Raw genomic sequence first — 24349 nt, 5'->3', positions numbered from 1 at the left:
TTTGTTTTAATTTTAATTTTGTAATACTATTTCACAATATTACAGTTTTTTGTCTTTTTTTTGGGTCAAATAATGCAGGCTTGATGAACAGAGAAGAGACTTTTTTACAAAAACATTAAAACATTAATGTCTCCATTTTTGACCAGTATTGAAGACCTCAGGAACATGATTGTGCACCCTGAGCTAGAGCATTATAGGCAAATAGGCTGTATAGGTAAGCAGCAGCATAAATAAGTTAAATACTGTTCTTTTTTCTTAACCCTCTACAGGGAACACCTTGCCTCTGTGTCAAACCTCTGCCTCTGCGTCCAGTGACCCTCCGTCTGTGTCCACCTCTGCCTCTGCGTCCAGTGACCCTCCGTCTGTGTCCAACACCTCTGCGTCCAGTGAACCCGCCTCGGTGTCCAACACCTCTGCCTCTGCGTTCAACACCTCTGCCTCTGCGTTCAACACCTCTACCTCTGCCTCTGCGTCCAGTGACCCCGCCTCGGTGTCCAACACCTCTGCCTCTGCGTCCAGTGACCCCGCCTCGGTGTCCAACACCTCTGCCTCTGTGTCCAACACCTCTGCCTCTGCATCCAGTGACCCCGTCTCGGTGTCCAACACCTCTGCCTCTGCGTCCAGTGACCCCGCCTCGGTGTCCAACACCTCTGCCTCTGCGTCCAGTGACCCCGCCTCTGTGTCCAACACCTCTGCCTCTGTGTCCAACACCTCTGCCTCTGCATCCAGTGACCCGTCTCGGTGTCCAACACCTCTGCCTCTGCGTCCAGTGACCCCGCCTCGGTGTCCAACACCTCTGCCTCTGTGTCCAACACCTCTGCCTCTGCGTCCAGTGACCCCGCCTCGGTGTCCAACACCTCTGCCTCTGCGTCCAGTGACCCCGCCTCGGTGTCCAACACCTCTGCCTCTGCGTCCAGTGACCCCGCCTCGGTGTCCAACACCTCTGCCTCTGTGTCCAACACCTCTGCCTCTGCGTCCAGTGACCCTCCGTCTGTGTCCAACACCTCTGCCTCTGTGTCCAACACCTCTGCCTCTGCGTCCAGTGACCCTCCGTCTGTGTCCAACACCTCTGCCTCTGTGTCCAACACCTCTGCCTCTGTGTCCAACACCTCTGCCTCTGCATCCAACACCTCTGCCTCTGCGTCCAGTGACCCTTCGTCTGTGTCCAACACCTCTGCCTCTGCATCCAACACCTCTGCCTCTGCGTCCAGTGACCCTCCGTCTGTGTCCAACACCTCTGCCTCGGTGTCCAACACCTCTGCCTCTGTGTCCAACACCTCTGCCTCTGCGTCCAGTGACCCTCCGTCTGTGTCCAACACCTCTGCCTCTGTGTCCAACACCTCTGCCTCTGCATCAAACACCTCTGCCTCTGCGTCCAGTGACCCTCCGTCTGTGTCCAACACCTCTGCCTCTGTGTCCAACACCTCTGCCTCTGCATCCAGTGACCCGCCTCGGTGTCCAACACCTCTGCCTCTGTGTCCAACACCTCTGCCTCTGCGTCCAGTGACCCCGCCTCGGTGTCCAACACCTCTGCCTCTGCGTCCAGTGACCCCGCCTCGGTGTCCAACACCTCTGCCTCTGTGTCCAACACCTCTGCCTCTGCGTCCAGTGACCCCGCCTCGGTGTCCAACACCTCTGCCTCTGTGTCCAACACCTCTGCCTCTGCGTCCAGTGACCCTCCGTCTGTGTCCAACACCTCTGCCTCTGTGTCCAACACCTCTGCCTCTGCGTCCAGTGACCCTCCGTCTGTGTCCAACACCTCTGCCTCTGTGTCCAACACCTCTGCCTCTGTGTCCAACACCTCTGCCTCTGCGTCCAGTGACCCTTCGTCTGTGTCAACACCTCTGCCTCTGCATCCAACACCTCTGCCTCTGCGTCCAGTGACCCTCCGTCTGTGTCCAACACCTCTGCCTCTGCGTCCAGTGACCCTCTGCCTCTGTGTCCAACACCTCTGCCTCTGCGTCCAGTGACCCTCCGTCTGTGTCCAACACCTCTGCCTCTGCGTCCAGTGAACCCGCCTCGGTGTCCAACACCTCTGCCTCTGCGTTCAACACCTCTGCCTCTGCGTCCAGTGACCCTCCGTCTGTGTCCAACACCTCTGCCTCTGTGTCCAACACCTCTGCCTCTGCGTCCAGTGACCCCGCCTCGGTGTCCAACACCTCTGCCTCTGCGTCCAGTGACCCGCCTCGGTGTCCAACACCTCTGCCTCTGTGTCCAACACCTCTGCCTCTGCGTCCAGTGACCCCGCCTCGGTGTCCAACACCTCTGCCTCTGTGTCCAACACCTCTGCCTCTGCGTCCAGTGACCCTCCTCTGTGTCCAACACCTCTGCCTCTGTGTCCAACACCTCTGCCTCTGCGTCCAGTGACCCTCCTCTGTGTCCAACACCTCTGCCTCTCTCTGACCCCGCCTCTGTGTCCAACACCTCTGCCTCTGTGTCCAACACCTCTGCCTCTGCATCCAACACCTCTGCCTCTGCGTCCAGTGACCCTTCGTCTGTGTCCAACACCTCTGCCTCTGCATCCAACACCTCTGCCTCTGCGTCCAGTGACCCTCCGTCTGTGTCCAACACCTCTGCCTCGGTGTCCAACACCTCTGCCTCTGTGTCCAACACCTCTGCCTCTGCGTCCAGTGACCCTCCTCTGTGTCCAACACCTCTGCCTCTGTGTCCAACACCTCTGCCTCTGATCCAGTGACCCGCCTCGGTGTCCAACACCTCTGCCTCTGCGTCCAGTGACCCCCCCGGTGTCCAACACCTCGCCTCTGTGTCCAACACCTCTGCCTCTGCGTCCAGTGACCCCGCCTCGGTGTCCAACACCTCTGCCTCTGCGTCCAGTGACCCTCCGTCTGTGTCCAATGACCCCGCTTCTGCATCCATCAACTCCACCACTGCAGCCAATCACCCTGCATCTGTGTCCAGCAACTCTGCCTTTGAGACCAGTGGAACTGCTTCTTTGTCAAATGACCCCACCCCTGCATTTAACGACCACATCTCTGGTGCCCAACGACTCCGCCTTTACAGTCAATATTTCCAATGTGTTCTACAAGCCAATAAAAAGAAAGGGGAGACAAATACATAATGGTAATGTTTCCATCTTTGTAATGCTTATTGTTGAACTACATTTAGTTAATTTGAAAGCTATTTCAAAAAAAAATTTTTTTATTGGTTTCAAAATTAACACATAATTAACACACATTTTCTTTTTGTTATTGTCTAATTAAGTTGTAATTATGGATGCATGTTGTTGCGTTACAGAATGTTCACATAACAGCCAGGATGTGTACCATGGAGAGGTTGTGAGGGAGAGAGATAGGGAGGTTGGTCAGAATAAAGAAGGATAAAAAACAACTTCATTACTACTGTTTATTCCTCTTTTAAAACCTTCAAATGAATTGTAATGTTACATGTAAGTTTTGCTACTGAAACAGTAAGTTAACAGCACTGGTAACTGGCAACATCCCTAAACAGTTTCACTGACCAGTAAATTGTCCAATTATATTATTGTTAGGTAGACAAGTACATGAAAATAACTGTAGCAGAAAACAGTTATTTTATTCCTTGTGCTGTTTAGCTTGAAATATAATGATGTAACAGATCTTGATAATTTTTTTTTGTCTGTCCGTTCTTTAAAGGGAAGAAAAGAATATCTTTTTCGTTGGCAGCCTTGCGCATCTTGGTAAGTACAGACATTTTATTTGGTAGCTTATTCGACCTTATTGTTCTTCTAAGTTCCCAACCACATTCCTGGAGGCCCACCAACACTGCACATTTTGCATGTCTCCTTTGTCTGACACACCCATTTTAGATCTTTGAGTCACTACTAATGAGCTGATAGCCTTAATCACTAATCAGGTGTACTCATCCATGACCGTTAGGGTAATTTTCACCTAAATTCTACAGGGGTTGGACAAAATAAACTGAACACCCATTATCATAGGGGTCAATATCATTTGTGAAGGCTCTGGTGAAAAAACAAACATTACAATTTGTCTTTTTTATATTGTTGCTGTTTATCTTCTCCAGTTTGAATATCAATGCAGTGTAAGTGGTTTTCAGCAGTATTTGGTACAAGCCATGGGTAAGATGGGTGATATGTCAGACGTCCAAAAAGAGCAAATCATTGGAGCCCATTTAGCATAAGCCTCTGTAACCTTAACCGCCAAACTGGCAACTGTTCTAATTGATGACATTCAACAGGAAACTATTCAAAAGTTGTATAATAAGTTTGGAAGCTGTATTTAACACAAATTTTGGTATAACACCTTAATAAAGAAATATTGCATTATTATATATATATATAATGTGTGTGTATATATATATATATATATATATATATATATATATATATATATATATATATATATATATATATATATACAGCTATGGAAAAAATTAAGAGACCACTTAACATTGATTTCTGAACTTGGAGTGGTCTCTTAATTTTTTCCATTGCTGTATATATGTACAGTACAGTTCAAAAGTTTGGAACCACTAAGATTTTTAATGTTTTTAAAAGAAGTTTTCGTCTGCTCACCAAGGCTACATTTATTTAATTAAAAATACAGTAAAAAACATTAATATTGTGAAATATTATTACAATTTAAAATAACTGTGTACTATTTAAATATATTTGACAAAGTAATTTATTCCTGTGATGCAAAGCTGAATTTTCAGCATCATTACTCCAGTCTTCAGTGTCACATGATCCTTCAGAAATCATTCTAATATGCTGATCTGCTGCTCAAGAAACATTTAATGTGTACAATTGTACAAAATATTTGTGTACAATATTTTTTTTCAGGATTATTTGATGAATAGAAAGTTCAAAAGAACAGTGTTTATCTGAAATCTAATCTTTTGTAACATTATAAATGTCTTTACTGCCACTTTTGATTGATTTAATGCATCCTTGCTGAATAAAAGTATTCATTTCTTTAATTTCTTTTCAAAAAAATAAAAATAAAAATTCTTATTGACCCCAAACTTTTGAACGGTAGTGTATAATGCTACAGAAGCTTTGTATTTCAGATAAACGCTGTTCTTTTGAACTTTCTATTCATCAAGGAATCCTGAAAAAAAAAAAGTACACAACTGTTTTCAATATTGAAAATAATCATAAATGTTTCTTGAGCAGCAGATCAGCATATTAGAATGATTTCTGAAGGATCATGTGACACTGAAGACTGGAGTAATGATGCTGAAAATTCAGCTTTGCATCACAGGAATACATTACTTTGTCAAATATATTCAAATAGAAAACAGTTATTTTAAATTGTAATAATATTTCACAATATTAATGTTTTTACTGTATTTTTAATTAAATAAATGTAGCCTTGGTGAGCAGACGAAACTTCTTTTAAAAACATTAAAAATCTTAGTGGTTCCAAACTTTTGAACTGTACTGTATATATTTGCATTATTATGTGTAAAATTAAAATAAAATTTAATTATGTGTAAATTGGTATTTATTGTTTTATTTGCACATATAGAGGCACCTCTTTCATTTGATCATAAATTTTTGTTAATTATGTAATTAATTATTTTGTTAATTATTAATGCCATTTGAAGAAACAGGCACAATGGAAATATTGGTCATATAATTATTGCAAGCCATCATTCTGATACAAAGTTTAGTGTATTTTATTATTATATTTCATAACAATACTTATGACTTAACTATAGGACTATTGAAGTGAAGGACATGTAGGGCCTCATTCAAAATCATAGCATGTTATTAAATATAAAAACAAGTTATTAAATATTTTTTTTTAAAAATAGCCTACACCAAACACGGTATCAGCATACGATAGCTTATGGATTGTGATCAATACCTGCTTCACATGTCATGCATAGTTAACAGTGAGTGGTGGTTCATGGAAATATTTTTTATAGTATAAACTCATGGGCAGTGCTGGACAAAATAATTTTTGGCTGACAGAATTATTGTTGTATAGAACTGATAAGATGAAAAAGGTGTTTCTGTGTCAATGAAATATTGAAACTATAAATGAACCAATGTAGGGAAAAAAAGAAATTGAGTCAAATTCTCATTTTTACATTGTTAAACTAAACTTTCCAGTGAGTGAATTGAATGGTCAAAAAGACTGGGCACATCTTTTGACAAGGTGATTTCAAGTTTTATAACAACTACTGTCTTTCTTTTTTTTTCTTAGTGGCAAGAAGTGGCGGAGTACATGGGTGTCCGAGGATGCTGTACAGTAGTTTGCGAACTATTTGCTTCTGTTTAAATTCATAAACATTTGACATATCAATGCATATAATGAAATAAATACAAAATATGAGTAGTAATTGTGCTTCAATGAATTTGTTTTAACAAATACATTGTACTTGAACAGTGGATGCATGCCTATGTTAATCTTGCAAAACAGCAAAGCATCTATCACATAATACATCCTACAATAAAGTATTGTGTTCTGCAATGAAGTGTGTTTAATGTTGTACATTAAAAATGGGGTTTCATTAAAAAATAAATTTATGATTGATTTGTAAGAAAGGTATCCTGATTCTTTTAATAAAATGATACAGTAACATTGATATAACATGCTGTGGTAAATACAGTAAACATGCCAGGTTTCAGTTACTTGGGAGGAATGCTGCAAAATGCATTACAGGACTAGGTTATAGGTTATAATTCTACAGACACTTTTGGCACAACTTTGTCTAGGATATGTACTAGGGAATTATCAACATGGATCCTTTACTGCATTATAAAATAGAACATACACCGTACCAAGGAAGCATTTAAGGAAGTGCAAGAAGATGAGGATAGAAAAATGGTTTTTCTTCAAATTACAGAAGGTTTTATATTGTGATTATTTATATTGCATGCATTTTTGCACCTTGATCTATTTCATAGTAACAAAATTATCTCAATGATATCTGAATGGCATATTGGCCTTATGTAATATTACAAGGTGTGTCAGACTGTAATGCTTTCTTGAATGTAATGAATATCTGAATAATTCTACTATAGAGCAGCTAAAAATAGAATTTGAATTTGAGCTGAATGACAACTCTGATTGTTAGAGCTGCTTTACAGCAGAATTTGAATGTCATTTGAATATTTTTCTGTTTATTACTGAGCTTTGAATCAATCTTGTATAAAGCACTACAACACTAAATGTGACAACTTCTGTTATACATATAAGTTGGATTAGTTGTTTCAGGTTCACCCAATGCCACTGTTTATAAAACACAGATATAAAAAGAGATAATCAGTATGTAATATAGCCATATAAGTTTTTAACATTTTTGACAACTGCTTGTGGTATAAATTCCCACTGTATGCACATAAGCTAGATAACTGGTTCAGTCACCACAGATCTCTATTATCCACTGGTGGCCCTCACACTGAGTCAGATGGTGTCCCATCCCCTGTGATCACTATAACTTGGGAATTAAGAAACTCTTGTGCCTCACTAACTTGTTGCACAGAAGTAACCAGGCAGGACTCCAGACAATGCCCTTGACATCTTGACATCACAGCCAGGTGTATCTCAGACAAATCACAGCGAAATACCCACTGCATGTATTTATTTAGAATTATGCATGTAAAACATATCATAAATATCAATGCTGCAAAGTAAAAGTGATTAAGTTTTGATTCTTTTTGTAAGAGCCACATAAGGTCTATAAAAATAAAAAAAATAAAAAAAATAAAAAAAAACTATTTCATGAAAATTCATAAGTAATTTATTGGTTTAAAATGCATAATTTAGTAATGTTTAGATCTGATAACATTTCTGTATTTTGTGCTTCCAATCAGATAGCACTACGTCATAGCGTAAACGATTGGATGTAGTTAGTTTAATGCCGAGTTCAGACTGCACGATTTTCAAAGTAGTCGGGTCACTGTTCTTTTCACACTGCATGACTATCTTGGCCAGCATTCAGTCGCTGCTATGTTCAAACTGCACGATGGATCGGCGACAGAAGTTTTCACACTGCGTGACTTTACTATAGGAAGAATCGCCGACAACTCTGTCTGGCACGCAAACTACGTTTCACAACCAAACACACGCGAGACATGACAAGGAAACAACGCGCGCAAGACCAGAGTTCTCACGTGAGACTGGCCCTGTGTCTCAATCAGCTCCCTAGCTCCCTAGGTCGTGAATCAGTATATAATGAAAGTGAATGTGGCTGATACCCTGATCAGTGCCCTGACTACTTAACTAGGGAGCTGATTGAGACACACGGTGGGATTATTATTAAAAATAGTAGCCCGCAAGAAGCTTGAAATACGAATTGCCTGTGCGCTGATTTGCAGCGAAAACAACATGAAAAGAAGAATATGGAGAAGGAAATGTTTGGGGAGACCAGAAGAACAAGGATTGTGTGTTCTGCAACGACAGTTGGAGCAAAATACATAACTTTTAAATGTGCTGCTGTTGATGGTCAAGCAAATGTTTGTGCTTTGCTTCTGTATGATAAAATTGTAATGTTTATCTGAAACGAAGCCATGCTTGCTGATATTTTGGTCTATAACTCCTCCCCGAACTCTCCGCTGCTCTGTATCTTGCTCTCTCATTGGCTGTCGGTCATCGCCGATGTAGTTTTCAGTCAGAACACTTTTCACACTGCAGGATTTTGAATCGCCGACAGGTCCAGATATTTAGCATGCCAAATATCTCACGGGTGTCGGCGACTCGTCGGCGATTCTCTCATATCACGTCTTTGCTCATGCACACTGCATGATTGTCACTCGCGTGAACGAGCACCGATTTGCCTGTGATTTCGGGCATTTGTCGGCGATTTCTCAAAACCTGTCGGCGAGCCAAAATCGGGGCTAAAATCGTGCAGTCTGAACTCGGCTTTAGTTTGAAGTAAGAGACGTTGGAAGCAACACAGTTTTTTGACCGTGCATACCATGTCTATGTACGTTATTGTTTTGGAAGTAAACATCTAAAAAGAAGACTGTTGGTTTGCTCGTGTTTCCAAATACTGGTTGTAGACTGACTTCAAAAAGTGGTACAGAAGAATTAAAAGCAACTAGGTGCCACTACATTAGTCAAAAAACTCGCTAATACGAAGCTACTCTGGATAACGAAGAAGACGTGGCTAGCTTGTTGCTGCGGGAGGAAGCAGCGGATCGAACTTTAGCGCCGAAAACGAGACACGGGAACGGGCCTGTCTGCCACAGCGAGCCGCGAAGGACCGTCATCAAGGACGCAGTTTCTCCGCTGTTTGTCGGGCTTCCATTCGCACCGCTAGCTAGCGGCTAAGTAGCCTGTCTGTTAAGAGAGAAGTGACGCTGCGCGCTGCGGCTGAGTGAGGACTTTTTTCTTCAAAAGACGGAGACGGAGTGGACTTTATCTGTGTGAATTGTCAAAGAAAGGCGTGATACGGACGCACGAGATGAGTGAGTTGGAAGAGAACGAAAATTTGTGAACTTTTTCTCTGCATAACGTATGCTGATATTAAACTCTGATTCAGTCAATGTGGAGTTATGGCGATCTTTAAGAAGTTGTATTGCACTCGTTTTATTAAGAAAAGTACATTTGAAGACAGTGCTTGAAACGTTTGCATACAATTAGAGCATTTACTCTGCAATTTGTAAGATGGCTGAGGAAGATGAAGATGTATCGAGGATACAATGGAACAGAGAAGGTCACATAAGATGACAGAGAAGGCGTTAGAGGAGAGATTGCAGAGGTGCATTGCACAGAGAAGAAGAACATTAGGAACTCTGACAAGCAAAAGAAACGAGTTGGAGACAATGATGGGTGATGCTCAAAATTTACAAAAGGTGAAAAATATGATGGAAAGTGATTTTTCAGCATCACTAAAGGAGTTTAACCGTCTCAACAACGAAGTTGCAAATCTTTTGAATGAAGATGAAAAAAGCTATGATCAAGAGAACTGGTTTGAACCTAAAATGGCAGCGATTAGAGGATTTATGAAAATGACTAAAAACTGGATTGCAGCTGAGCAAAAACCCATACTGCCAGTGGAAAGAGTACTGCAAGAAGAAAATAATGTGGATGATTATCTGCAAGAAACTGTTAAAGCAAGTGACAGCGTTTCACAGGTGGGGGTCAGCGTTGTTACAAATGCCAGTCCACGTGGATCACAAGTGAGTCGCACCTCATCTGCATCACGAGTATCGTCAACAAGAGCTAAACAGGAAGCGGAACATGCAGCCCTGCTCGAACGTGTTGCAGCGCTAAAGAAAATGCAACAGCTTGAGTTTGAAGCAGCTAGAATCAAAGCTGAAAAAGAAGAGTTGAAGCTGGAAACTGCATTAGCTGAGAGTAAAGCAAAAATAAGGGTGCTTAAAGAATATGAAAGATCTGAAGATGGGTTTAGTAGCTATGTGGCAGCGCAAAAGCCACGAGGTGAGCATGTGAAGGAAAGAACCAGCATTATGCCTCCACAAGCTAATACGAACACTCATGTTCAACCACAAACACGGCACTCCCGAACACAACAACAATCTCAATTGGTCTCCAATTATGTGCCAAATGCTCAACCTAACGGAGGTGATGACATACTAGCAGTTATGCAAAAACAGAATGTAATCACTGAGTTACTTGTAAAACAACAGCAGCTATCTCATCTACCAACAAAAGACATTCCTGTGTTCAAGGGTGATGCGCTACAGTACAAGTCTTTCATGAGGGCGTTTGAGCACGCAATAGAGCAAAAAACCAGCAACGATCAAGACAAATTGTACTTCTTGGAACAGTTTACGGCCGGGGAACCTCAGGAGCTTGTTCGCAGCTGTGCTCATATGACACCTAACAAAGGCTACTGCGAGGCAAAGCGACTACTTCATAAGCACTATGGGGATGAATTACGTATTGCCAGCGCGTACATTGACAAAGCACTCAAATGGCCTCAAGTGAAGTCGGATGATGGGAAAGTCCGTGGAAGTAGTTTCGCAACCAATGTTTCTACTGAAAGCAAAGAGCCTCAAAAAACGCACGTTAAGCCAGCAAACGCATGTAAAACTCTGAGTGCCTTTGAGAAGCCGTGTTTGTACTGCCAGCAATCTCACACCCTTGCCTCATGCAGCAAAATCAAATGCCAACCACATAAAGAGCGTGTGGATTTCTTAAAACAGAAGGGCTTGTGTTTTGGATGTCTAGTTCCGGGACATCTTAGCAAATTCTGCAAAAGAAGAATTGAGTGTAAAGAGTGTGCTTTAAAGCATCCAGACATTTTGCACATAATAAAAGAAGAAGGTTCTGTCTCACCTGAAAAGAAAGATGATCATCATGGAAATGAAGTATCGTGTGCTCAAGTTTCTATTCTGCGAGAGTCCTGTAGCCTCACGGGGGCCGGAGAAGCGGAATGTGTGCTGTCAATTGTACCGGTGAAGATCAAGTCGAAAAGGAGTGACAAGTGTGTTGAAACATACGCCTTTCTGGACCCGGGAAGCACAGCAACGTTCTGCACAGAAGACTTACAAAAGAAACTAAACATTAAAGGTAAACCGACACGAATACTTCTTAACACCATGGGTCAAGACAAACCTGGAGAACAGAAAATCATGAACAGTTTCGTCATATCAGACCTGGAAGTGTGCGGGCTGGAAAACACCAAGTTCATTGAGCTACCTAAGGTGTTCACTCATAGCAACATACCTGTTCACACAGAGAACATACCTAAACAGTCAGATATCCAGAAGTGGCCTTATCTCAACGAAGTACGCTTGCCAGAGATAGAAGCAGATGTAGGCCTGCTTATTGGAGCTAACTGTTCCAGAGCAATAGAGCCATGGCACGTTATTAATTCTAAGGATGGAGGCCCTTATGCTGTGAAGACTGCTATTGGCTGGGTTGTGAATGGGCCTGTAAGAAAAGAACTGGATGATGCAGGTAATGAAATGCCTACCTTTGCAGTAAACAGAATTTCTGTGATGGAGATTGAGAAGCTGCTGGTCCAACAGTATAACACTGATTTTCCAGAGCATAATTATGATGATCGAGAAGAGATGTCTCAGGATGACAAGCAGTTTTTGCAGTTTGTGCAGAAAACGACCATTTTTGAGAACGGACATTACAGCATTGGACTGCCCCTCAGGAATGAGAAGCTACAAATGCCTAATAACCGTTGTGTGGCGGAGGAACGCTTAGCCTGTTTGCTTAGAAAGTTCAAGAAGAATCCTGAATTCTTTGAAGAATACAAGAGCTTTATGAAGACCATCATTGATAAAGGCTACGCTGTCCAAATTCCGGTCCAACAGCTGAGACGTGACGACAACAGGCTGTTTTACATCCCACATCACGGGGTGTATCACCCAAAGAAAAGAAAGTTGCGGGTGGTCTTCGACTGCACAGCTTTGTTTCAGGAAAGGTCTCTGAATAGTGAACTGCTCCAAGGACCCGACTTGAACTAATTGGTTAATTGGTGTGCTTTTAAGATTTCGTGAGGAGCCAGTCGCTATAATGGCGGACATCGAGTCGATGTTTTATCAGGTCAAGGTGCCAGAGCGTGACGCCGACCTACTTCATTTTCTTTGGTGGCCCAACGGTAAGGTGAATGAACCTATGGAGGAATTCCGAATGACTGTGCATCTCTTCGGAGCCACTTCTTCACCAAGTGTCGCCTCTTATGCACTGAAAAGAACTGCTGAAGATCACAAGGCTGATGTATCTCCAGAAGCTGTCCAGACAGTTCTGCGAAACTTCTACGTAGATGACTGTTTGAAGAGTGTAGCTAAAGAAGAAGATGCGGTGACTTTGGCTAAAGATCTTCGTATCCTGTGTGCCAGCGGAGGTTTCACTTTAACAAAGTGGATGAGCAATAGCAGGAAGGTGTTGATGTCAATCTCTGAAGAACATAGAGCTAGTGAAGTGAAAGACCTGGATTTAAGACATGACGCTTTGCCAGTCGAGAGGACACTCGGTGTACAGTGGGACACAGAATCTGATGCTTTCACCTACAGTATGAAACTGCAAGACAAACCGATGACTAGAAGAGGCATTTTATCAGTCGTGAATTCCATCTACGATCCCCTTGGCTTTTTGGCTCCAGTCATCTTGCCCACTAAACTCCTGCTGAGAGATCTTTGTAAAGAACGATACGGATGGGATGAGAACATTGGCGGAAAACATGCTGAAGATTGGAAAAGATGGATCGAAGATGTCAGTCATCTCTCTACCTTCCGTGTGAGCAGGTGTTTGAAACCTACAGATTTTGGATGCGCAGCAGCAGCAGTTACATCATTTTTCAGATCTCAGAGTCCGCTTATGGCACTGTGTCTTATTCTGCTAAAGAATAACCAAGGTGAGAAGATTGTGCATTCCTCATAGGGAAGTCAAGAGTGCCCCACTCAAACTGTCACCATTCCCAACGAGTTGACTGCACAGTTATCGCTTTAAAATGCAAGATGTTACGCAAGAGCTTCAGTTCCACTACAACAATCATCTTCTGGCAGACAGCACTTAGTGCTCAGATATATCAGTGAAATTTTTCAAAACTTTTGTTGCGACGAATCTCGTTGATCCGAGAAGCAACCAAGCCATCAGAGTCCGAACAACAGAAAATTGCAGATCAAGCCAGCAGGGGGCTGAAACTAAGGTGTGCAAGGAGGAACCTGGATCAATGGGCCAAACTTCTTCTGCAATGAATGTGATTGGTCGGAACAGCTGCGAAGGAAAGAAGCCTGCAAAAACCAAGTCAAGTGAGAAGTCAACATGATCAAAGCTGAAGAAAACCAAGAACCAATGACAAACTCATCAACTATTACTCGGACTGGCATAAATTAAAAAGATCTCTGGATAGTAAAGGAATCTGTGGAAACTGAAAGAGGAAAGAAAGGAAATATCAAAAGTCAGGCAAGCTGAAAAGAACCCTGAAAAGGAAAGATCAAAGTTAGAACAACAAATGAAAAAATGCAAAGCAACAGAAAAGAAATCACTAACCTTGGATGATCTGGTTGCTGCAGAATCTGAAATAATCCAGTTAAGTCAAAGACAACAGTTTGGAGAAGAAATCAAAGTACTGAAGCAAAGTAAACAGCTCAGTCGCAGGAGTCAGCTGTTTAAATTAGATCCGATTCTTCAAGATGGCATGTTAAGGGTTGGTGGAAGACTCAACAAGTCTGCCATGCCAGAAAATGCTAAACATCCAACAATTCTTTCAAAGCACAGCAGAGTTGCTACACTGATTCTGAGAGACATCCACCAAAGAACAGGACACTGTGGACGCAGTTATGTCTTGGCACAACTGAGATGCATGTATTGGATCCCACAAGCCAATTCTGCAATTCGAAAGATAATCAACAAATGTACAGTGTGCCGCAGGAGTAATGGAAAGTTTGGTGAGCAAAAGATGGCAAACCTGCCTGAAGATAGGCTCTTGCCAGACAAGCCTCCTTTCACAAATACCGGCGTTGATTTCTTTGGGCCGTTTGATGTCAAGCGGGGTCGGGGTACAGTCAAAAGGTATGGTGTAATGTTCACTTGCCTCACTCTCAGAGCGGTGCACATCGAAGTTGCAGATAGCCTCGACACAGACTCCTGCATTAATGCAATTCGTCGCTTTAAGTGCAGGAGAGGTCAAGTTACCATCATGCGTTCTGACAACGGCACAAATTTTGTGGCCGCTGAAAGAGAGTTGAGAGAAGCCATTCAACAACTTGATAACTACAAGATTGAAAAGGCCTTGCAACCAAATGGAATAAAGTGGATATTCAATAGCCCAGCCGCTTCGCACCAAGGCGGGGTTTGGGAAAGACAAATTCGCACTGTGCGAAGAATCCTTAACTCCCTTTTGAAAGAACAAGCGGTAAATGATGATTGTCTTCAGACAATAATGTGTGAGGTCGAAAGCATCATCAATGGCAGGCCTCTTACAACTGTTTCAGATGATGTGAATGACGTAGAACCTCTAACACCCAATCATTTATTGCTGTTGAAATCTCAACCCAACATGCCTCCAGGGATTTTCAGCAAAGATGACATGTACACAAGAAAAAGATGGAAGCAAGTCCAGTATCTTGTGGATTTATTTTGGACTAGATGGACACGTGAATACCTTCCACTTCTTCAGCAGCGTCAGAAATGGCTAAAGCCGAGAAGAAACTTCATGACGGGAGATGTTGTGTTAATAGTGGATAGTTCTTCTCCACGAAACTCCTGGCTCATGGGAAGAGTAGTTGAAACGTTGCCAGATTCCAATGGAATGGTACGAAGAGTGAAGATAAAGACCAAGACCAACACTCTGGAAAGGCCTGTAAACAAACTGTGCTTGTTGGAAGAGGCGATGTCAGAAGAGTGAAGAAAGAAGAAACAAGTTGATAGTTTATGGACATTTAAAAATAGTTTGGCTCTTAATGTTTAAGTTTATAATTGCTTAATCCTCCTGCTTAACCAATTAGGGGCCGGGTAATGTAAGAGCCACATAAGGTCTATAAAAAAAATTTATTAATGAGATGAATGCAAGATTCCTATAAACATTTATTTGGTTATGTTTTATACATTTATAATTTCCCATTAAACGTAAACTAGCATTTTTAAACGATAGATTCCATTTGTGTGGTTAACCTGATGTAGAAATAGGCTTTAAGTTAGGCTCTTCTAAGCAAGGGCCAAATGGTTTCCATCCATTGCATACACCATGGGGTTAAGTAATATTAATTAAATATATTAATTAATTACACATATTAAATACATAAACATTTACCCCCAGTTTCACAGACAAGGCTTAAGATAGTCCTGGACTAAAATGCATGTTTGAGCTGTTTTTAGGCTTTTAAAAAAATGTGGCACATGTAAGCTTCTGAAAACAGTCTTAAGCCTGAAATAAGATCCTGAATTTGAATCATTACACACAAATCCTAACAGTACTCACCTGAAATGGGCTAAAAATCAAATAAACCAGTTGTCAATCAGTCTATTAGGGCAAGGATGAAAAAGGACCTGGGTAGGCATTTTAGTTACATATCAGCTCTAGAGCAAAGCAGTTTAGCACATTTATTGGACAGGTATGCAAACACATACAGTACATGCATTTTCAAACATCTACCCCATTACATCAAATCTGCAGCACACTCATACTGTAAACAACAAAACTGGTTGGGAGCTTCTCTGTGAATTTGTAATGAATTTGGTACATTTTGGTAAAACATTGTACATATAGTCATGAATATTACAGGTTACATCAAGAAGCTATTTAACAATAAATAATAGTGAATGCAAGTAATATTTTACAGTGCAATTTTTACCATGTAAATTATGAAATTTAATATAAAAACAAGAATTTAACAGTAGGATTACACATTTGCACAACACCTTGTCAGTGTTTTATCAAGTAATATAGACAGTTAAGATTTAATGGAAATTAAATGAGTATCATAAATTAGTGTATGTTACTCAGTTTTTTCACAGTAATGATTTACAAGGTTTTTAAATTTCAAATGAAACTTCGTCTTCATCCTCCTCCTCATCCTCTGAACCATACTGGATATAATCCTCATCCATGTTCAAGGTAATCATCATCTTGCAGTTCCTCACACACCTCACAATTGTCTAGGACACTACCGTACAGCTGCCAAACCGAGGATATGTGACTTTTTAGGTAGCATAGTTTTTTCTGTAGTAGAGCGTGAAGTCCCAGAATTCCACTTTTGGAAAGGTCAGAGTCCTGTTCTGTAAGTAACACAAAAACACAAAATTATAAATCATTTTAAGGAGTTATAATCATTTATAGTCATTTTAAGGAGGTTCTATTCTGCTTTAATTTTCTGCAATTACAGCATCAATTAACTTATTCACCAATTGAAGAAAGCGATTATGGATTATTAACAGAGATTCAGTTAAAGTGCAAGATATTATGGACATATTGATTTTAATATTGTTTTTTAACAAAATTAACAGAGATGTAGTACTTACTCTTCTTTGTTATATCAACAGCAACATGACATGAAAGGTCATTTAGAAGAGACAGATCCCTTTTGAGGCTTTTCCAGTGATTCCTGATTTCATTCAGGACAATGCACTCCTCTTCGGTAAGGCGCTTTAGCAGCATCAGTTGGTCAAAGGCCCTTTTTTTGGTGACAAGATTATCTGTGAAGATATTTCCAAAAATAATGACATGAATAGTTTATCAATATACTTTGTACAAAGGTGTTTAAATATTTAATTAAAAAATGAATATAAATTTTAAAAAAATTCTGACGTTTGCATGTATAAACAGAAACAATTATCAAAGCTACAATTTTTATGAATGTATTATACATTTCATTAATGACAACTATTTTATATTCATCATATCTATCAATATACTACAAACTTATTTAATAACCCTAACCCTAACCCTAAACCTAAAGCATGCAAGATGTCCTGCTGCACAATAGGTATACACAACATCCACTGTAAGCAGATAAGCTGCTACATACTGTAAATACAGTACACACATCTAAATGAGTAACATAACATACCACGCTCATCCAGTACCCATGGCCATGCATAGCTCTCACATGCCAGAATTGAGTCGGCTGACTGCAGCTTTTCAGGTGCTTCCCTGTTGTACTCATCCACAGCTGCACTAAATTTGGCCTTTTCCTCCAAAATTTTTCTACGGAGTTTGTGTCTTCTTTTGTTTCCATCTGAAAAGACAAATGCAATGCCATAATATGTGCAATTTAAGACTCTTTCTTAAATTAATTAAAATGCAAAATACTGTACATATTTGTTAAAGAACATGACATTTATTTCCTTTCCCAAAGTTCTTCAGCTTAGTGCTATCTAAGGTCTCACTTTTATAAAACACCACAACAGAGTGTAGAAATTGTTAAGAGGGCCTATTATGTAAAATTCACTTTTTGAACATTGTGTCCCCTGTGTGTATAACCAACCACCCTACAATCATAAAAATCTATTTTTTTTTAATGATCCCCATAAATCAGAAGCAGTGTCTGAAAATGCACTGTCACAGTTTTCTCCCTACTGTGACATCATTGAAGGGAAAAGCCCCATTCACTGGCAATGATCTCTGCCCTATTAGCATAGATCCCTAAGGGAGCCGCACACAGTCCGCCATGTTTATACCCTCTCTAGAGCAGATAGTGATATAATGTTTCAGCTATTCACACAATATAACTAATCTGTTGATGGCTGTAATAATGAATATCTGTGGTTAAAAACTAAGCTCAGAATCGATCCAGAATCGTTGGGAGAGAGAATCGTGATGCATTGTTTTTTTTCTCCCACCCCTAGTATGACCAACACAATATTAGGTTAAACATAAACTGTTCCTGTAGGCCAGGCCTATATGCGTAACATGCCAAGTTGATGCTTACTCTGAACACTGCTTTACTCTCTCGAATGTCACGTGACCAGAGTGTAATCGCAGCCTTTGCATTTAAAAAATCGTATTTTATCATATTGTGATATTATCACAAATGCAATTAATCATTCAGCCCTATTTGTGATTCAACTTTTCATATCCAGAACATGCAAGTACTGCACCTTATAACGTGTTTTCGCAATCGCCTTTCTGAATGTGCTAATGTGGCTAAAGTTACCATTGTCTCTTACTGTATTCACAGAGACCAGAGCTTGTTATTTTTAACCTGAAAACGCTCACTGTCTATAATTCTGAAGCACACTTTTAGTACTTAAAAACAAATTAATGACATAGCTCTGATCTCTGTGAATAGAGACAAAAAGTTTAGCCACATTAGCCATACAGTAGGTGTAAAAACCCACACAAACATTCACAATATATAATGTGGTACTTGCATGTTCTGAATATGAATTTGGATCACAAACAGTTGGTATTAATCCTTTTTTGGGAATTTTATTCACTGCATGAGATTCTTCAGACTCCAGTTGTTGATGCTGGAGAATCCAAACTAGCACAAGCTATAAAGGTTACACACTCTTGAAAAGGGAGTGAAAGCAGCTGATCATTTGTATTTAAAAAGACACTTGAAAACACCATGTTTTTGCTCACACCCAAATAAAACATACTATAATAAATAATCCCTGGGATTAGGGCTGGGCGATATATCGCATGCGATTGTCATTCGCATTTCGTCAGTAAAGCCGGTTCCCTGATTACCGCTAAATCGCCATCACCTGCTTTCAAATGGAGCAGCATTTAATAGACAGAACCGTAGTTGACTGACAAGCTACGCAATATCGCGTTCATTATCGAAGGCGATTCATCTGTGATATTGAACGTGATATTGCGTGGCTTGTCAGTGATGTACGGCTCTGTCTATTAAATGCCGCTCCATTTGAAAGCAGGTGATGGTGATTTAGCGGTAATCAGGGAACCGGCTTTACTGACGAAATGCACGTGACAATCACATGCGATATATCGCCCAGCCCTGCCTGGGATATTTTGAATTGAAACTTCACAGACACATTCTTTTATTACAGCTTGTAAAAAGGGGGATAATATGTCCGCTTTAAGGCCAACTCACACCACACAGATTAATGCCAACAAACACCAACAATCAAGCTGGCCATTAGATTTAGAGATTTATGAAAATAACTGCCCCAACAGACACCAACAAACGCTGACTGAACATGTTGAGACAGGAGAAAACAAATCCCAACAAACACCAACAGACTTGATGCATTTGTTGGTGTTTGTCTGAGTGGTGTGAATTGGCCTTTAAAAGCTTTAAAATTATTTAATGTTTAAAATGATCTAACCTGTTTGACGGTAAAGATCTCGCTTCCTCTGCCTGATGCTCACATAAAGAGTCTCAATTGTCTTCTGGAGTCCCTGTTGACTGCTTGCATTCTCCTTACTTGTTGCTAAATTATTGATAAGATATGCTTTTACAATAGAAATAAACATGTACATTATGATTACATCAGAGGTATAAGGATGAGGCTTAAATTTAAAAAAAAGTAGAAACAAAAGTCATACACAACACTACAGTCAAAGTTCTGTTACTGAAAGGGTTAAAACAATAAGTACAGTGCTAAAATAATCTAAAATATGCCTACCTGTATCAGCCCACTGCTGGATTTCACTGGTCCAGTCTTTAAGTGTGTCATCTGTTACTGCAAACTCTGTCTTTAGTGCATCAAGATTTAGGGACTCCTCCTGAATTTGTGCTTTTGTCTAATGAACAATACCATAAAGTGCATTTGTTAAAAGATAAAAACTAATGACAGATGCATACATGATTATTGACCCTTTTCAAATGGAAAAACAGGATATACATTTTTTTTTTTATTAATACATAAAGTTGGTCTTGGAATTCACAGTTTTGACTTTATAGTTGCCACTTGCCTACTGAACCACAGCAAATACTACAGCAAAATTAAACACTAAAAGACTACAGCTGTCACCTGTAAAAGAGGAAAGCAATTTAGAAACATACCTTTATTAATCTTCGGGACAGCACGTTTGCAAGGTTGTCAATTTTGCGTTGATTCCATGCCATGGCCTGGATAGTAATCATGTCTGTCCTAGCTAAACAATGTAAAATAATATAAATAATCGATAGCTCCCATTAATGTTGCATACTATTTTTTCCATTTTGGTTTGTTTAGAAGACTGATATGAAAATGATGTTGGACTTGCATTAACACCTCTAGGGATGATCAAGTGTCAGGTAAAAGTTTAATACTAATGCCATTTAAAAATGAATGGATTTTTTGAGTCCCATTAGGTAACTTTGCATTGAATATGTTTGTAGTTATGCACTTACCTCCTTTGGTCATGTATTTACTGCATATAGCAGTTCTCGACAAGAAGCTGTTTACTTGTTCCACCTCTTCACCCAAGGTGGTGCCTGCTCCTTCTTGGTTTCGGCCACCCCACTTAATCTTGTGCACGGAGATCAAATATTTAACAAATAAAACAACCACATCTTTTAGAATACACACACAAATTCACAATTACTGATCATAAATACACAAGTCACAAATTTCATGTTCTGGAAAACTGTTTACCTCACATTTCCAAGAGTGGGCCTTTGCATGCATCACTGACAGGAATGGCTTCATGTGCAGGAGAGGAGAAAGCTCTGGACAATCATTAACAACTCTCTGCAGGTATGGCCAGTACTTGCATATTACGTCAGTGCACATGAACTGAACATTCCTTGGCGTCAGCTCCTTTTGGAGAAACAACGGATATGCAAATATTTCCCCCCTCATCATGTTCAGACTTCTCAGCAGCACACCATGCCGACAGACAGCCACCTCCATCCCCTCCTCATCCAGCTTGTTGATTTTCTTTGGGATGGACTCCCGTGCTGCAGTCCACTGACTCGATCCACAGACACCTTTTCCAGCGGACTATCAAGAGGAGAAAGAAATGTGATGATCCAACAACACTGTATTAAATTATGTTTGTGGATAAATGTCTAAGGAAATAAGTGGGGTGAAAAAACGCCAACAGACAAACATTTCAAATGACCACATGTTGAATTTTTGCTTTACTGCAAGCCATGTGAGATAGAAATATATGACAATTCAATGCATTGGTCTTAATTTTGCTATTGTGTTTACATGAATATGTGCATTGCTATTTTTTGTTCAGGAAATACAATTTTTGAAAGCACTATGACAAAACAATACAACCTACGTGCTTTGTCTTCTTATTAATGTAGTCCACGAACTTGGAAACATCTTCATCCTCACAGACAAAGACACCCTTGAACAGACCATGATCTTCAGCCCTTGAATATAATTACATAATTACTTAATGAAAAGCTAATTGGCATTAAATATTATTTTAATGCTTTTCACAGTGTTATAGAATTTCTGCTACCCTCTTTTGAAGCGATACAATTTCCTGTTACCATCGACTGACACAGCAAGCATAAATGGAGAACAGGCTGGACACTCAAACACTTTCAGTCCACAGAGCTGATCAATTTGGAACTGGCAGTATCTCCATTCGAAAAAACTTCTTTGAAAAGCATCTGTGCAGATCTTTCCATCCTGTGAAATAACACACAAAAAAAACATAAACCTTGTAAGAATGTAAGAGTAATCGCTCACTCCTAAACATGAAAAGATGAAAAAAGGAAATGATTCAGTAGTTCATTTAATTAATACTCGGCCAAAGAACTCCGTCCGCTGTTCCAATAAACTGACGAAGGACTGTCTAGAAAGTCCAGGAGCAGTCAATTTCATGTGGTCGTATGACACAAACACATCAATTTTATAAAGTGTTTCACAGCTTGCTGTGGCAGGCCAGTAACCAGACTTGATCAGGTGTGGGATGCTGGTCGTTCTGCTCATATGGCATGTTGAGCATGTGAAGGTTGGCAAGCTGACGTTGTAGCGACCTATTGAAATAATGTATAGTATAAAAACAAAGTAATCAAAAATGTATTTATTTATTTATTTTTTTAAATACACTGGACTCACCATCAATTCCAATGAGAATAGCCTTTTTACCTCCTGACACCACAATGGTATCAGTGGCACAGCTGCAAATTTGATCAGGTGTCTCTAGAGGCAAAAGACAATCTGGGAAAAAAAGTAAGGCTAGAAAATTCAACCTTTACCAAAAAACTATAGCTGCGTTATTATTATGATTACATGGAAATTCACATGATAGATTAACATGAAGGTATTATAAATTCTAAAACAACTGAATTACATGCCTTTTTCCTCAAAATGGAATTGGTTGTCAATATCCACCTTCACCAAAGTAGACGGGGATATGGCCCGAAAGAATCCCTCTACATCTGTCTCTCGGTTGTGCAGTTTCCTTTCATGGGCCAATATATCGCAGTCTGCACAGTACAGCTGTTTAGGAACACAGTCTTTACAGCGGATAACAGATCGCTTCAGTTGGCAGTGCTGGCACTGTCTGATATCCGTGTACTCAGCTGTTAATAAAGATTCCACCATCTCGGGCCTCAAAGCTGCCCACTTCTTTTTAGCCTGGGCCATGCGAACTGACCATGTGTTTGAGGAGGTCGGATTTGAGCACTGAATGTCTCCAGTATCAGCCAACAGATCCTCTACCTCTTGATGAAGAGTTTCTGGATTAGAAAAAAAACTAAAGTAATTATAGTGTTCATGGCAGTTGGTTAGACGGATCATTACAAAGCAGTGATTATACTGAGAACTCTTTAAACAATACAAACATACACACCTATATCTTCAACTGCTGGCCAAACAGTGTGAGAAGGCTGTGATGGAACTTCACCTAAGAACAATGAAACAACAAAAAGTCACTAATAACTCTGCAATGACTAGTTATTTTGAAAAGTGTTGATGTCATTACTCACCATGATCAATGTCTACTTGCCCAGACTCCAAAGATGACATAGCTGGACTGTTAATCGTTGTAGCTAAAAACAAATTAAGAGTAATTGAAGCATACAGAACAGCCAGATTATGATGCTACTCATTATGAGAGGAGAAACATGTATAAGCTGCAAGAATACATTGTGTAAAATATAACAAACATACATTTGGAAATGTTTGCCTTGGTGAGTTTTGGCCTTCTCCGTTTTGGCACAAGATGCCCAAACTCATCCCTCTCTACAAAAGAGACTGGTCTGACACGAGTGCTACAGGCTTGTTTGGTCTTCTTTTTCAGCTAGAAAAAAAAGGACATATTTTTTCTTTTGTAAATTCATGTTTAAACAAAATGCAAAGATGACCGTAAGCTAGGTCTTTTAAATATATTAACAGATAAAAATACAGCAAATTAATTCGAATTAAAAAGTAGTTAAATGAAAACAAAACAAAAAATTGAAATGAAATGTATTCATCATTACTGGTGGAGGGTTGAAGGTTTGTAGAATTTCTTCAGCCTCCTTGGTAGCTGCTTCAAGTGCAGCACTGGCAGCTTTGAGTTCAAGTTCCCTTGTAATAATTGCAGCTTCCTGACATAATTGGTCAAAACCTGAGTTTTGACAAGATGCCATATTGAAGATGAGAAAGAGAAATAATCAAAGAAAAGTCAAAAGACAGAGAGACAAAGGAAGAGAAGAGGGATGGATGGATGGAGGGAGGGAGGAAGAGAAGAAGGATGGAGGGAGGAAGAGAAGAGGGATGGAGGGGGAAAGAGTTGCTGTGTATGTGTGTGTGAGTGAGTGAGTGAGAGAGAGAGAGAGAGAGAGAGAGAGAGAGAGAGAGAGAGCTTTTGAAAGAGATGGCTCTTAAAAGAGCCGTTGGGTTGATATGTCGAAGGAAGTCTATATGAAGGAGTAGTGTAGGATCTGAAGTAACTGCAAGGTAGAAAAAGAAATGCTGAATTACAATTTTTGCATAGTAAATAAAAGGAATTAACAGCATAAATAACAAGGACTATATATAAATAAATGCTTGTGCTTTAGCTACAGATTAACACAGTAGAATAACAGTAACTATAGTAAAAGCATAGTAAGCATTGCCGTATTGAGCTATAATTCCACCAATATGAACATAATAAACTGATC

General features: G+C 40.3%; 2 protein-coding genes and 1 long non-coding RNA gene across 3 annotated transcripts; 1 reads left to right on the top strand and 2 right to left on the bottom strand.

Moving 5' to 3' along the window:
* Positions 1–284: 284 nt before the first annotated feature.
* Positions 285–2877, bottom strand: LOC125262121 (keratin, type II cytoskeletal 7-like). Its single transcript, XM_048180673.1, has 5 exons — positions 2676–2877; positions 1972–2248; positions 1571–1913; positions 816–1424; positions 285–648 (listed from the first exon to the last, which is right to left on the bottom strand). The coding sequence occupies exons 1-5, from the start codon at positions 2875–2877 to the stop codon at positions 289–291; spliced, it is 1791 nt and encodes a 596-aa protein (XP_048036630.1). The 3' UTR covers positions 285–288.
* Positions 2878–3001: 124 nt separating this feature from the next.
* Positions 3002–6773, top strand: LOC125262120. Its single transcript, XR_007183513.1, has 4 exons — positions 3002–3081; positions 3256–3317; positions 3633–3676; positions 6174–6773. It is a non-coding gene; the product is annotated as an uncharacterized LOC125262120 (long non-coding RNA).
* Positions 6774–16443: 9670 nt separating this feature from the next.
* LOC125262119 lies at positions 16444–23892 on the bottom strand. The gene is made up of 17 exons (XM_048180671.1): positions 23687–23892; positions 23376–23505; positions 23192–23254; positions 23056–23109; positions 22559–22942; positions 22320–22421; positions 22005–22237; positions 21715–21887; positions 21529–21622; positions 20892–21239; positions 20648–20765; positions 20318–20409; positions 19938–20055; positions 19638–19742; positions 17411–17578; positions 16863–17036; positions 16444–16619 (listed from the first exon to the last, which is right to left on the bottom strand). Exons 1-17 carry the CDS (start codon positions 23834–23836, stop codon positions 16444–16446), a joined length of 2682 nt encoding a protein of 893 aa, XP_048036628.1. The 5' UTR covers positions 23837–23892.
* Positions 23893–24349: the final 457 nt, after the last annotated feature.

The sequence above is a fragment of the Megalobrama amblycephala genome, unplaced genomic scaffold (genome assembly GCF_018812025.1).
Source record: "Megalobrama amblycephala isolate DHTTF-2021 unplaced genomic scaffold, ASM1881202v1 scaffold608, whole genome shotgun sequence".
NCBI lineage: Eukaryota > Metazoa > Chordata > Actinopteri > Cypriniformes > Xenocyprididae > Megalobrama > Megalobrama amblycephala.
Note: the sequence above shows the minus strand (reverse complement) of the source record. Positions and strands in the feature narration are given on the sequence as shown.

Bases quoted from the DNA above. Each gene is read 5' to 3' on its own strand.
- LOC125262121 (XM_048180673.1), bottom strand. From the start codon at position 2,877: ATGGATGCAGAAGCGGGGTCATTGGACACAGACGGAGGGTCACTGGAC. The intron at 1,425-1,570 runs GTGTTGGACACC...GCAGAGGCAGAG, and splicing joins TGTTGGACACAGAGGCAGAG to GTGTTGGACACAGAGGCAGA. The intron at 649-815 runs GTGTTGGACACA...GCAGAGGCAGAG, and splicing joins CACTGGACGCAGAGGCAGAG to GTGTTGGACACCGAGGCGGG.
- LOC125262119 (XM_048180671.1), bottom strand. From the start codon at position 23,836: ATGGCATCTTGTCAAAACTCAGGTTTTGACCAATTATGTCAGGAAGCT. The intron at 21,623-21,714 runs GTAGCAGAAATT...ATTATATTCAAG, and splicing joins TTGTATCGCTTCAAAAGAGG to GGCTGAAGATCATGGTCTGT. The intron at 20,056-20,317 runs GTATGTTTCTAA...ATTGTTCATTAG, and splicing joins TGTCCCGAAGATTAATAAAG to ACAAAAGCACAAATTCAGGA.